The sequence below is a fragment of the Hevea brasiliensis genome, chromosome 5 (genome assembly GCF_030052815.1).
Source record: "Hevea brasiliensis isolate MT/VB/25A 57/8 chromosome 5, ASM3005281v1, whole genome shotgun sequence".
Lineage (NCBI taxonomy): Eukaryota > Viridiplantae > Streptophyta > Magnoliopsida > Malpighiales > Euphorbiaceae > Hevea > Hevea brasiliensis.
The window spans coordinates 11,158,906-11,173,602 of record NC_079497.1 but is presented as its reverse complement, the minus strand read 5'-3'; the positions used below and the strand labels follow the sequence as shown (position 1 = coordinate 11,173,602).

The 14,697-nt window shown below is 32.4% G+C and overlaps 2 protein-coding genes across 2 annotated transcripts; both read right to left on the bottom strand.

The window, feature by feature from the left end:
• Positions 1-4,092: 4,092 nt before the first annotated feature.
• LOC110664901 (nudix hydrolase 12, mitochondrial) lies at positions 4,093-7,944 on the bottom strand. The gene is made up of 5 exons (XM_021824779.2): positions 7,434-7,944; positions 5,398-5,512; positions 5,163-5,246; positions 4,757-4,906; positions 4,093-4,587 (listed from the first exon to the last, which is right to left on the bottom strand). The coding sequence occupies exons 1-5, from the start codon at positions 7,502-7,504 to the stop codon at positions 4,351-4,353; spliced, it is 657 nt and encodes a 218-aa protein (XP_021680471.2). The 5' UTR covers positions 7,505-7,944; the 3' UTR covers positions 4,093-4,350.
• Positions 7,945-13,320: 5,376 nt separating this feature from the next.
• Positions 13,321-14,411, bottom strand: LOC110664902 (40S ribosomal protein S27-2). The gene is made up of 4 exons (XM_021824781.2): positions 14,254-14,411; positions 14,045-14,146; positions 13,903-13,931; positions 13,321-13,779 (listed from the first exon to the last, which is right to left on the bottom strand). The coding sequence occupies exons 1-4, from the start codon at positions 14,254-14,256 to the stop codon at positions 13,653-13,655; spliced, it is 261 nt and encodes an 86-aa protein (XP_021680473.1). The 5' UTR covers positions 14,257-14,411; the 3' UTR covers positions 13,321-13,652.
• Between the last annotated feature and the right edge of the window lie 286 nt (positions 14,412-14,697).

The window sequence follows — 14,697 nt, the reverse complement described above, 5'->3', positions numbered from 1 at the left end:
ATGTAAATATTAATATTTTATTGTATTAAAATTTTCAGAATTTATTTGAAATTTTTTAAATTTTAAAAATTGGGTTTGATTTTTCCAAAATAATAAATTTTGATAATTTTTAAAAATTAATTTAAAGACCACATGACAAAACTAAAAATATATTTAGACTCCATAATTTTTTTTTTTGAGTTTTCTAAAATTTTTAGAAATTTTTGGGTTTCGTTTTTAGTCTCAGGGCAGAGTAAAAATTTAATTTTGAGTTTTCTGAATAGAACGAACCGAATCAAATTGAACTGGGTAGGATCAGTCAAATCGGACTAGCCCTATCTTTTTCTTCTTCTTCCTCTCGCGTCGCACGATGCTTCTCTCTCTCTCTCTCTCTCTCTCTCTCTCTCTCCGCACCAGCCATTGCTTCCCCTCCTCTCCCACAGGCGCCCTTCCCCACCCCTAACCCACTGTCGGTTGCCCTCTAGGTCGTTGGAAAATAGGCTTAAAACTCCCTTCACGCGGGCACAGTACCGCCCATTTTCTAGCCAAAATCTGGCTGATCCAGCCACCGATTAGACCAAGTCCAGTCTCAAATCTCATTTACACCTCAAGAGCTTTTTATGGACACTAAGAACATCAAATTTTATTGAGCGGTTTGTCTAATTTTTGCCCGAGAAGTTTTAGCCTATTTTGAGTTTTGGGCTATTTTTCTCCCAAACTAAGAACCCCAAGGGAATTCCGAGAGTACCGGCATACTCTACACGAGGAGAACTTCGCGAGGATATAAATTTTAAAATTTTTTGATAACGAAATTTTAGTGGGTCCCACGAAATTTATAGTATTTTTTCGAGCTTCAATTGAGCTTAATTAATACCGTAAATATTTTTTTCTCTAACTCCTGGTATTGTGGGATTCTCATAGGTACTTTCGTTTTGAGAAAATTTGACAGTTTCTCGGGTCTGCAATTTCGGGCTAGACAGGCAGGCTGTCGAAAATACTTCAGAATCGGATCAAGATTATAGGCTACTCTACCATTTTCAGATTCCTCGGACACGTTCTTAATGCCAGAATTGACGTAGGTAAACCCGAACCCTAATTTTAGAATTTTTAAAGCTTGTTTTGATAGTTTTTGCAAAAAGGTTAATTTCAAGGACTAAAATATAATTTTTTAAAATTATGAATATTGACTGTTTTGGAGGGCTCAGGAGGGACTATATGTTGTTGATGAGTTGTGGTTATGGGAAATTGAGATTTAGAAATGTTATTTGAGTATTTTTACAAGTTGGGTTGATGTGTTATGACAATCTGGAGCTGTGTGTGTAAGTTAGTGTATATGTGGTGCATATGGATATGGGTAGGACGGGTAAATGCGGCTGGAGTTTGACTCGCTGGGACCCGATCCTTATTATGGATAAGTCAAGGTAGGCACGACTTTGAGTTAATCTCGCTGGCCCTTGCATTTGGATAATAAGAGAAAGTCTGGTTTTGAGTTGATCTCGCTGGTAGAAGTTGAAACTAAGAGAGCTGTATAGAGGAATCAGCTCTCTATATATGTATGTGTGAGTATGGATTTGACACAAGTGTATGAGTGCTCCAGATTGTTTTTTATGTGACTTGATCTGATTTGTATGGCTTGTATAAAGATGATATATTTCATTTCTAAGGATGCATTAGAATTAGATAGTTATAGAAATTGTATATAAAATCAATATCTTACTTTATGAGTCGAACGCTCATTCCTGTTTACCTTATTTTTTCAGGTTACAGGAGAGTTTTTTTTTTGTATTTAACCTGCTTTCTTCTCCGCTGGTCTTCTTGCCATTATCTTTGAAATTTGTAATGTTAAATTTGAATTCTAGATCTCCACATGTGTAAGAACATATTATTTAGTTGGTACTATAAGATTTATTAAATTAGATGCAATTTATAATCTACATGTATATGTAATTGTGAGGATGGATGCCTATATTGGATGAGGGAATTGGACTCCCATTTGATTTTATATTGAGTATGGATGATTGTGTGGGTGGGCTGAGCTCTCCAAATGGTTTGGTTTTGATATTATAGGTCGAGTGAGTTGAGGACTCCCCGTTGGATGATCCATATTATGGCCGAATTTTGTCCAGTTATTTTCTTGAAATTGGGCTAAATATGGGCTTCATAATTGGGTTGAAAGATAATTGGGCTTACTATGGGCTTTGGGAGCCTTATGCCGACCCAAGTCTTAGTGTCGGTCTGGCCTGTGGGATCGGATTGTGACATTGGGTTTTGATGGGTGCCTACCTTCGATGGCCTTCCCTTGCCCCTTTGGGCAGGGGGCAGGGAATGGTGTTTCTCTGGCTTGGTAATGGGTTCCCTCTCCTCCTTAATTTGAATTGTCTATAATTTTTTTGGTTTGATCGTTTTGTTTTACAGATCTTAGAGTTTCATAATGAGGGTAGTTAGGAGAAGATCAGTTTTAAGGGAGCTATAGTTTGAAGTTCTGCTTGTATGAGCTACTTCCCTAGGTCTTGTAAATATCCTCTGCTTGGTGGAAGGCTTTTGGCTCTGGGATAAGTTCCAAAGGAAGGTGCCTTAGGATCTAAAAAGTCGGCGTTTTAAATGTGGTTGCTGACTCCCCATGGTTAGATTAAATTGAGATGCTGCAGCCTCTGCCTCTCTTCTCTCCTAAGTCATTCACTTTTGAACCCTATATAACTTTCTGGAGGTGATTGGCTTGTCTAAAAAGGTTAACAAGTGTTCTTCGGTTTTCATTGGTCTTGCCTTGTCATATTTGGCTTTGCCAGAAGGACTTCCTTTTCTTAGCTTTTAATGGGTTTCTCCAGTCTGGCTTCTCGATAATGGCGTTGTGCAAGGTTTGTTGTCCTTGAGTTTCTGCTCGGGAGTCTTAGGTCTAAGGTTTGGAAGGTTAGGGTTCTAGGCCTTTTTGCTAGGCTTATTTCTTAGCTTGGGGACTTTTCTTTGTATTCCAAGCCTTCGGCCTTGATTTATGTGCTCTTGCCTATTGGGTTTTTATGCAATGCAATTTGCTATTAAAAGAAGGAAAAATCACTATTTGGTCTTTGTATTTTAACGAAACTAACTGTTTAATTCCTATATTTTTAAAAAAATACTATTTAATCCATATATTTTATTTTTGTTAAACTATTTAGTTCCCGTCAAATTTTTTATCAGTTAAAGGATTTTAATGCCAGTCAAATTACTATTGAGTCACTCTATTTTAGTGAAATTAACTAGTTGATCCTTGTATTTTGAAGAACACATTAGTTAATTATTGTAATTTAGTTCCGTTAATTCTTTAATCCTTTCTTTTTTTACACCTAAACTATTCTGACCCTCTCCTTTTATTTCTCTCTTACCCTCTTTTTTTTTCTCTCTCCCCATATTTTTTCCCTATGAACTACGCTTTTCTCTCTCTGTTTTTCATCTTTACATAGAATTTAGTACAAACTGTGCATAAAATGGTTAATCTATTCCCCTATATTTCTAGGTAATCAAGGTGATAATTTAGGAAAATTGTTTTTCAATAGAGAAAACACAAAAATGATGCATAAAAAATTGAATGAAAGTACTTGAATAATTTATATAAAAAAAAATAAATTCATATTTAGTCTCTACATAGTAAAATTTTCACTTTCATCTAGGAATATTTTCAAAATATTATTTTAAAAAATATAAGGATTAACTAATTAGTTTAACTAAAATAAAAAAATAAATAATGATATTTTTCAAAATACATGTACAACTAATTGGTTTCACTGATGATAATTAGTTTCACTAAGTAGTAGTTTGACAGGTATTGATTAATGAAAAATTTAATATATGGATTAAATAATTCAACGAAAGCAAAATAAATAAACTAAATAATATATTTTTTAGAATATATAGACTAAATAGTTAGTTTTATTAAAAATATAAGGATTAAATAGTAATTTATCTAAAAAAAAAAAGAAGACAATAACTAACAAACCTCTAAGTCCTTTTTTCTTTTATAATTCAAAAAACTGAATAAAATGAAAGGAAAAAAAATATATACATTGTTGATTCCAATTGGATTGTAATGTTAAACTGTAATATTAATTTTTTTTTTAAAAAGCCAAAGGTCTCCAAAAGTATTTGAAATTTTCTTCACAAGAAGAAAGGAATCTTTACACTATGGCTTTCTATTACAGTGTGGAATTCAATAGAAATTCGCTTTTCTTTTGATACATTGAAAGAAGTGAATTGAAAAAATAACAAAAGATTGAATGAGTAGCACCACCACCACAAGTAATACTAGGATTTTCTCTAGAAAAGAATCAGAGATTTATCCATTAAATTAATTGGAGAGCTGTACAATGGTCCAAGCTTTTTACAGAATCGGAATATGAGCTACAGCTTTAACAACTGATTATAGATTGTCAATAAACAAGGCTTGGTAGAGGATTCTTCAAGGTGCTGGACACCAGGTGGCTTTACAAAGTAACCTGATGACACCATTTGACTCTCTGCCGGCTCTTCCTCTTTAACGTGTACAGTGTTGTCCTTGGAGAGGCCTGCCTGAAATTTTTTAAGAGCTTCTCTCATCCAGTCATAACGGCAGAATTTGAAAGCTTCCTCTGTGGTAAGCTGAAATTATCCACACAAATAAGCCTTCTATTACTAAGCCATGAACATTAACAGTCTCATTATGACCATTGATTATAGTCGATTCAATATGAGTTCCATCATAATTAATTATCAGATTGTATTCATTGCATATGGAGGAAAAGTAAAAGGCTACTGAGTGAGTACTGACCCATTTTCTACTGTAACTAGCCTGTCCTGGCCAGTGGTCAAGCTCGTCGGTTACCTCCAGTGCAAACATATAGCCTTTACAGCCTCCTACCAAACTGCTACTATTCTGGCTGCTCTTGCTTCGAAACTCCCAAACTCCTAGTGGATTTTCCTATAACAAGTGAATTCAAAACAGAGCAAAACCTGAATGCAAAGCTCTCAGGACTTGAATTTCAATGGAAATGCAGGTAAAGAATTTAATCTCATTGGTAAGCAGTGAATAGCTATTAGAAATTTACACGAGGGAAGAAGAACAAATAAGAAGAATTCAATTGCAAGAAGACTAACTTAGACAATTAACAAATAGTTCTTTTCTTTAAGCAGGAGAAATCATCCAAATCCCAAGCAAAGAAAATAAGGTGACCTACACCAAGTAGTCCTGTAACTCCTGCTTCCTCCAAGGCCTCTCGACAAGCAGCTTGATCAAGAGTCTCATCGTCTTCCCACCCACCCTTGAAAAATCAAACAATGGCATCAATTTATTTTGACTGCACACGATGCATTTAGTTGCAGACTTGCAGTATAGTCTAATCAAATGTCAATAATGTCTATGCCAAATTGGGAAGAAATTAACAAAGCAGGAAGGAAGATATAAAAATATACCTTTGGAAATACAAGATCTTTACGATTTGGTGTTGAAATCATGAGGACACGTACACTGTCCTCCACCCTACAGTTTTTATCCTCAACGTTCTTGTCAAGTTTATAAGGAATGCACCTACATTTTGCACCACAAAGGGTAAATTAATCAAGAATAAGCTAGGAGTCCGCAAAAGATATCATCAAAGCAATCAAAAAGGCACCAATTTAAGTGTTTCATCACTATAGATTTTTTTTTTTCCGAAGTTCATCACTGCAGATAAAATATATTAGTGTCTATTACTATCAAGTAAGTCTTCTCTACACTCAGCTGCATACACCCAACCAATCAGGAAATGCCAGTGCTCCTAATGAGCTCCCATACCAAAATCTCTCCTAAATCTATGCTGATAGACGAAGGATAACAAATTTCTACTATATAGCCTTATTTACAGAAAATCTATAATTTTTTTTAGAAGCTAGAGAACTTTTATTCTAGAGAAAAAAATGGTCCACTAAAAACTTAGTGTCAACACATCACAATCTAAATCAGGTTAATATATATACCTTACAAACACCCAACCTGGAGGTATGACATGCTAAAAAGAAACCCTGAAAAAAAAATACGTCTGAAAGCCAAAACCCAAAATCATGAAAATCTATGCTTGTTCTAGTTAAACCAAAGTCCTAATGAATTTGAGACAAGCTCTAAGTAGTTCTTAGATCACCAAGTCAATTATAATTACCATAATTGAACCATGTGATGGCAAGTATGTATGTAAATTTTCCAGGTTTCAAAACTTGCATGATAATCAAGAGCAAAATCCATTGCTTGGTTTATATATGTCTACTTTTTAGAAAATTAGTTGCTAGGAAATGACATGGGCTACGAATAGCTAGTTATTTGTTACGAGCTCATCTATTTAATTAGTATTGGGCTTACAAACTTCTTTTCAGGAAGAACACCGACTTTATGGTTGATTCATTTATCAATTTCTGTTGATTTATCAAAGTTACTTCCTTGGTACTTAGAAAGTTAAATAACCGAAAAACAGTTCCCTTTATTATTATTATTATATTTAATTTCCTTGCAACCTGCAACAATGATTATTCCAGAAAGTTGAACTTCTTGAGCTCATGACTTCTTACAAAACTAGGGCTGACAAGCATGTTCATAATTAATTAATTGCTCATCATACCCATTTAAATTATCAAACCAACTATATAGAAATTCGCATGATTCTTTAGTTGCATCATTCAATACTTGCAGTAAGTAAATTTTGTGGAATGTTAACTAGCTATTCTTTGCATAGAATGAAGAATTTCACAGGCCTGCAGTACGTACCAAACTGGCCCAGGAAAACAAAAGAATCCACAATCTGATCCTGAGCTTCGCTCAATCTCAATCATGCACTTAAAATAATGCAAGATCTGTGGAAGGTGAAAGGAAGGTGCGGAAAGGGAAGAAAGGAAGATAAAAAATAGGACCAACCTACCTAACCAATATCATTATTGCTGCGGAAAACGACTAATGTCTAAAAGTGGCATCTTTTTTTTTCCTTTAACACTATATATAACTTCTATGCATACAAGCGCAGATAAACTAAATATTTATGCCACAATTGAGTGAACAAGAAGACAATATCTGTGTCCGAGTCTCTTTACCCTCATTACTGAAAAATTATCGTTATACTGAAGTCGTATTTAGAACGTAAGAACTTGAATTCAAGTCATAGTCTGAATCAAATGAACCAAAATTAAGATAGAAGGGTTGTCAGATTGGAATTGGAATAACTTCTTAATAGCACACAATAGTAAATGAACTCTACTTGCTAACTTCCTGCTTAAAGCTGTAACGCTTGTCTGAAGACTGAAGAGCAAACCCTAATTATGTGATATATTAGTTACATATTCCAAAGGGAAAAAGTAATTAATCAAGGAAAATCTGCTGCATGGGATCGAAGATAGCAACTAAAGATGCATATAATTCGTTTACCAGGAAAATTCAAGTTGAAAATTAAATGAAAATACAGAAAGAAGGACAGAAATATACACATTACCCTGCTACGAGCCTGAGTTGATCTTGGTAACGTTGTTTGTGTCTGCCCGTTCGCGCTGAAAGAGATGACATGATGTGTGTGTGCGTGTGTGTGTGTCCTCTAATCCAGGGTATGGGCAGTTGGTCACTGGCAAAGAGAAGAAGCTGAAAGCTGAAAAACAAGAGCACATGCAGTGCCTGCCTTTGCCTTAGCCTTAGAGCCCTTCGTTTATTTTATACCTGTCACTTATTAAAGATGATTAAGACTCCTGTCATGAGAAATCAATGAAAAACTAAAAAGAGGGGGTTGACACCGACGATGACCCGATGGAAAGAAGTAAGAGCCAAAGAGCTAGATCTCTCTCTCATCACAATATTTTGAATTAAAAAGGTGAAGAGGGTCGACAGTCAACAATGGCAACTCTAGAGAAGTGAATGATTTCATATCTGTTAAGTTCTAACAACTTGCACAACATGGAAATGCTGGCTCTGCTCCTTCACAGAAATAGCTCTCATCAACTCTACGCGGCAGAAAGAGAGGAAAAGCTTTCAGAGTTCTTCAAAGAAGACCAGGTCAACGCTACCCTGTTAACCTCACACTTTGTATAGCATAAATTATTGCTCCTATAACCGTATGAATAGGACTTGGGTGGGGTGGACTTCACTGTCTCTTCTCATTGACCATATTCAATAATTTACTTGGTCATATATATAGCATATATGTTAAAATGGGCAAATTTTGAGTGCATTGACTTCTTTTACGACCTCAAATATCAATTCTCCTCTCTTATCAGGTATTTCTAGCTTGTAAAATTGATGAATTACCGTCTAAATTTAATTTATTATAAATTTAATATATAAATATATAAAACTCATATATTTAATAAATAGAATTCATTGTATGTTTTATATTTTAAATTTATAATAAATCATGTTTAAAAAAAATATTAAATTGACTCAATTGAAAAACTTTGAAAATGGATCCAATTGGAATTGAAAGTTGGATAACCAAATCCTTAATTACCATAAAAATAGAAATTTAGATACAAACTTAATCATATTTGCGTACATGTACGCTGAATTGCTTGTTCAGTGAATTTATAATTAGATGGTTCAAACCCTTATTGGTTATTGCATTAATATTGTTGCAGAAGACGTAAGCATATAGCAAATCCGACGGTTAAATTTTGCTTCAATATTTAATAGCCACATTATCTGCCGGCCATATATGATTTATCATCTGTATTTAATTAATCCACAAGTGGGCGATGTAAACTAATAATGATTATCATATTGAATATGGAAAATTACATTTCTTTTTCATATATATAATAAAATGGAAGGACAAATGGCGAGTCATGGATCTCTTCATCCAGTATGAAGTATCCCCACCAACAAGAAGACATCCATTTCACATGATTTCAAAACATTTACCGTTGGATCGCGATAGCATATTCTCTTCGTCTACTTTTATTTATTATTTAAAATTTTGACTTAATGTTATAAAAAATTTAAAACTTTGGGCGTTTTTATATTTATAATCAATTTTTTTTTTCAATTTTGATTTAATTTAAAAGTTTAGTATTTATTATGATGCGATCAAAATTAAAAATTTAGGAGTACAGACATTGTGACTAATGTAGAAAAAATATTATTTTTTTAATATATTATTACTGACATGACAGTGACATGGCACAAATTTTTTCGTTCTTGATGACGTAATGGTTGATATGGTAAAATATTATTATTTTATATATTATTACTGATGTGATAATTTTAATAATTAAAAAAATTCAAAACTTTCCGACTTTTGCCAATTATAACCAATTATATAAATTTGTTTCATTTTGTGGCCATTTGATTAATTTTTATCTAATTTGGTCAAATTAATATTTTATTACTGAGTACAACTGTAAAAAAATAAATATTTATATCATTTAGCATAACAAAAAATAAAATTTTCCTATCTCTTTTTTTTTTGGTATTTATGAAATTTATTTATGAAAATAGATAAATTATTATTTTTGTAAAATTAAAAATATCTCTTCACCCATCTCTCTCTCTCTCATTGTCATCCAATAATATGTATATATACACCCTCCACCCATCTTTCTCCCTCTAAATAATATTCCCATACCTACCTCTCCCTATTTCTCTTTATCTATCTAAAAAATATCCTTATATTTATATATATATATATATATATATATATATATATCTCATCCAATAATATATAAGCATTCAACATATGCTTATTATTATTATTATTATTGCTAAAATGATGAATATTGTTGTTATTGACTTTTCAACATGAATTTTTAATTTTTAAATAAATAAAAAAATACGAGGGGAGAGAGAGGGGGAAATTTTTTTTTTTTTTAATTATACTAAGTGATATAAATATTCATTTTACAATTTTATTAGGTAATAAAATATTAATTTTTGATCAAGTTAGATCAAAATTAGTCAATTAACTATAAATAAAATAAACTTATAGAATTTATTATAATTAATAAAAATCGAAAAGTTTAGAATTTTTTTAATTATTAAAATTATGTCATATCAATAATATATAAAATAATAATATTTTTACCACGCCAACAAAAAAATAAAAGTTTTACCATATCATCTATCATGTCAATAATAATATATTAAAAAATAATTTTTTTCACATCAGCCGACACATCAACACTTCCCAATCCCTAATTTTGATCAGACGATAATAAATACTAAACTTTCAAATTATGCTAAAATTGATAAAAAAAAAATAACTATAATCGCAAAATTTTGAATTTTTTATAACTTTTGCCCTAAAATTTTTGTATATTTCTTACTTTAATTAAATTACTCTCATCTAATTAAAACAAAGAAAAAGCAGTTGATAAAATAAAATTTAAGAAATTATATAAATAATTATTATGTTTAGAAAAAAAATAAAATTAAAAAAAAATAATTAATACTCCTTAATTTTTTTTCAAAATAATAAATAAGTATGGAAAATAATTATAAAAAAAAAAGGAACAGCTTAGATTAATAATAAGGTTGGTTAACGCCTTTGCTGGGGGCTTTTGGAAGTAATATGTAGAGATTGAGATTCAACGTGGATCTCTTATTCTCTTTTCAGCATAGCGATCTTGGGTAGCTGGCTGTTTAGTCATGTTCCCTGTAAAAGACGCCCAGTCCTCCATTTTAATTACGGTAATGATACAATGGAAATGAGAGCCAAATTTCCAGAACAAGCTAGAGGCCCACGCTAAAGATAGTTTAAACACTATCTGTGCTGTATTTATATACCCCAATGCGGTTCTATATCCCCGGTTCCCTTCCCTGTTTATTGTCTAAAACGGGAGATTATTATCCAACACACATACTTTCCTCCTTGAAAAATATGAATTTTATCTTTTTAAAAATATTAATAAACACTATTTTTTTTAGTGCTGCAGTACATCCAATAATTAACCGTGTAAAATGAGAGGACTAGATTCATTACGTCGCTTTTAAACCCCACTTACCTTCTTCAACACTTCTAACAAACTCTACCACACTAGGTTTAGCTGGAGTCGTTATTTTGATATCAAATTTAAGGAATGGCAAATTAGACTCCAACCACGACCAGCGTCAATGCCGCTTGTATCATTGAGAAATCTTAAGCAACGCAAAACAAATCAAACAAAAGATAACTACTCATCTGAACGAATCCATCACATCAAATAAGCCGAATTATCTTATTTGCTGTGAAAATAATTTTACTGATTAACAGCTTGAAAATAAAATGAACAATTGTAAGACATCTAAAATATAAAACTGATTTTATTAAGAAATTAAATTGAATCAAACTAAATGGGAATTAACTTGAACAGAAAACTAAAATGAAACATGAAAACCCTTGAATAATCTCAAAAATGCATTGCTAAATTTATTTTCAAATTCCAAAACAAAGAATAATAAAAAAAAAAAAAAAGGTTGTGCAACTCCTGTTACGCTTTCGGTAACCAGTAACAGCAACAGCCAAGATGCAAACCATTAACAACAGTAACAGCTAATTCACTAAACCGATAACAAAAGATAATCTCATCCCTGGTTAATTAATTCTCTTGCGCAAAAAGAAGAGCCAAAGAGAAATTATGTTGAGAAAGCAAAGAGAGAAGGAAAAGGAAAGGACAAGACTCCAGTCATGAGGAGAAAATTTAAAGAAAAATAAATGGGGATAAAAGAATACAAAACAGAAGTGAAGGAATCGAAAGTTTCTTTTTTTTTTTTCAACAAATTAACACCGAGAAGCAAAACTTTCAACTCAATCAAAGAAATAAAATACCAACCTGTTAATTTTGGATAAAACACAAATTACACATTGAAATCTTTCAATAACTATAAATTAGTTCCAATAACTTTTGAGCGAAATAATTTAATCGCCAAGATTTTATTTCATCACCATCAACAAAATAATTCTTCCATTAAAATTTTATATTTAAATAATAATTTATTTTATATTAAAATTTGTACTTAAAATAGTGAGAGTTTGCATAGGAACTTTATTTTTTACATATTACATCTCACTTTATAAATAACTACCATTACATGAATTATGAAAATTTAATCCAATGGTGAAATTAGAAACAAATTAGAATCAAAATAACCATAAAAGGCACCTTGAATAATATATAATTAAAAAATACAATTATCTTTTTATTTAAATAATAGATAACTATAAAAATAAAAATGCTAATAAATAGTTAATTACAAAATAATATGCCTCTATAAATTTTAAATAATATGCTTTTTTTTAAATAGTTTTTACTAGCTTCAAACATATTAAAAATAGTGTTTTTTCACAGCAGCAACAGTGTCAAACCAAACCCAAGATCATAATTCCAAAGCAACAGAAGATATCTACAACACACATCATAACACAGAAAATCCAGAGAAGCATTCAATTGATCAATTCTCATCTTCCCAAACTAGTTGCTAAAACTCTAGGAGACACTTAAAACTTCTCACCGTTCCACAAAGCTAAGATGTCTAATGACACAGTCAATTCAATTATCCCTCTTGCTACCAAACTAGAAGAACAATCAATAATGCACCCACTAAATCAGATATCATTCCCACATGGAATACTACTAAAGATGAAGCATTTAAAATGATGCATCTTCCAGATAGAAGAAATCCAATATACTGCCCACCCAAACATTACCCACACTAGGTATGGCCAGGAAACACAGGATGAAGCGCCAATCAATAACACCAATAAATATTACTGCTGGGGAAAGATACAAAAATCAGCACCCTCAATGCCTCGATACAGAGAAAAACAACAGCCAAAATTTCAAATCAGAAAGAAATACCAGAGAGTATATATACAGACCCGCTAACTGAAAACTTAAACTGCTTCTATAAAAGTTTGGGTTGAATGAAAAGAACTTTAAATGTTCACTAGAAAACCACAAGAGTGAGGAAACAGAATACAAATCATTGCAAATGAAGATCAAAGAAGTACTAAAACTCAAGTATTAATAATTCAAAAGTTGTATAACTAGTGATAAGTCAGAATTTCATGCGACTAATCATCCAAACAAGCAATTCGCTATTCCCAAGAAAGTTCATGCCGAATCAACATTTAAAGTGATGTTTATCTTTTACACACGCAATTTAAGGTCATACACAATCACTTGAAGCAAAACACAACTAGGTGAAATTATGCTCTATCATACCAAGATCCATGGGGAATTTTTTTACTAACCAAAACAATAAACAGCATTTCATGGGAATATTATTATCCTAGCAAAAGTAATATCCATTCTTTAAGAATCAACAAATTACAGGAGTGACGAGACCTTGCAACAAAGACTATAACACAGAAAAAGAAAAGGCAGTTTTTCACTATATGCAAAATTAGAAGACCAATCAAATTTCCAAAACTGGCATTGGTCATAATAAGATAACATAAGAGTTAACCTAACAAGACATAGCAGCAACAAAGAAACAACACGTACAAACATTTAGAAAAGTGCAAAAGGATAATAATATAAACTTAGTTTGTCAAATGAAACCAAATTACAGTGCAACAAACCAAAATCAGATAACAATCCTAAAATATAAATAAGAGGTCTATAATCTTTGTGCTAACAAAATTCCACATCAGAATCAAAACCCAGAAGAGCTCTCATTTGCTGTCACCATCATCCCTTAAAAAGAACTCAACAAACATTTACCACCAATAGGCAGTGCGAGCATATCATCTTCAATCACCCTTTCTCCTGAAAGAGCAACCTTCTGTAAGCCTTGCACGCCCACCGGTTGGCTGGCACAAGACGGTCTGGCAATTGCCACAGACGACCACAGTTTGGGAATGACTGAACACAGTAGTTCTGCAACACAATTTTTTTTAACAACAAAATAAGCTTAACTATTGAAAAGACCAATCCTAAAGTCTTGATCAGTTAAAATAGTAGGAATAGCTAAATAACAACATTTAAAAGAAAAAAACTTACATATTGAAGCAGCCCTGGCACTTCACATCCTGCCCCAGTACAAAATCCAAAAAAGCATACATATCAAATATCTAATCTTATGTGATCACACAATCAACATGGAAAAAAAGACCCAATTATTGATTTACAAATAGAACTTTACCATGAAGAATGAGTTAGGAGACTGCACGAGACGCTTTAGCTTGTGCTTCCTCTTCTCCAGTTCAGCTGGAGGATTGAGCAAATCGATATCGTTTTGAAGAACCTGCAAGAATCACAACAGAATGACATGAGAAGGCCAATAAGGAACAATAATACATGAAAGTTACTTATTAAAACAAAGATGAATCCACCTGAGACAATTCAACTCACCATTTTTTCTGTTAACCGCCTTTGCAGAAATCAGAAACCCTAGAAAACGCGCTGCTACTAGTAGAGGGCGCGAGACGAGAGGATGCTGCGAGTACGAGTAGAGGATGCTGCGGGTCTTATGAGGATGTATATAAAGGAGTTGGATGAGATATGTCGGCCGTTAGATTTTTAAGTGCCATCACATCTCAGCCTTTCATCATACAAAAATTTTCTAGGGCAACATTGAGCTGGGGGTATAATCGTCTATTCCCTTTTGTTTTTTTTTTTTTTGCGAAAACTTCAATTTGAACTTGAGCGAAGTTTTGATCTGGGCCGTGCTTGGTCAATGGTCATATCGTTCAACAATTTGCGAGTTGGGCCAATATCATCCAACAACAAGCCTATCAATACTCAGATATTATTTTTCATTTTTGGTTGGATATACTTAATTTACCACATTTAACT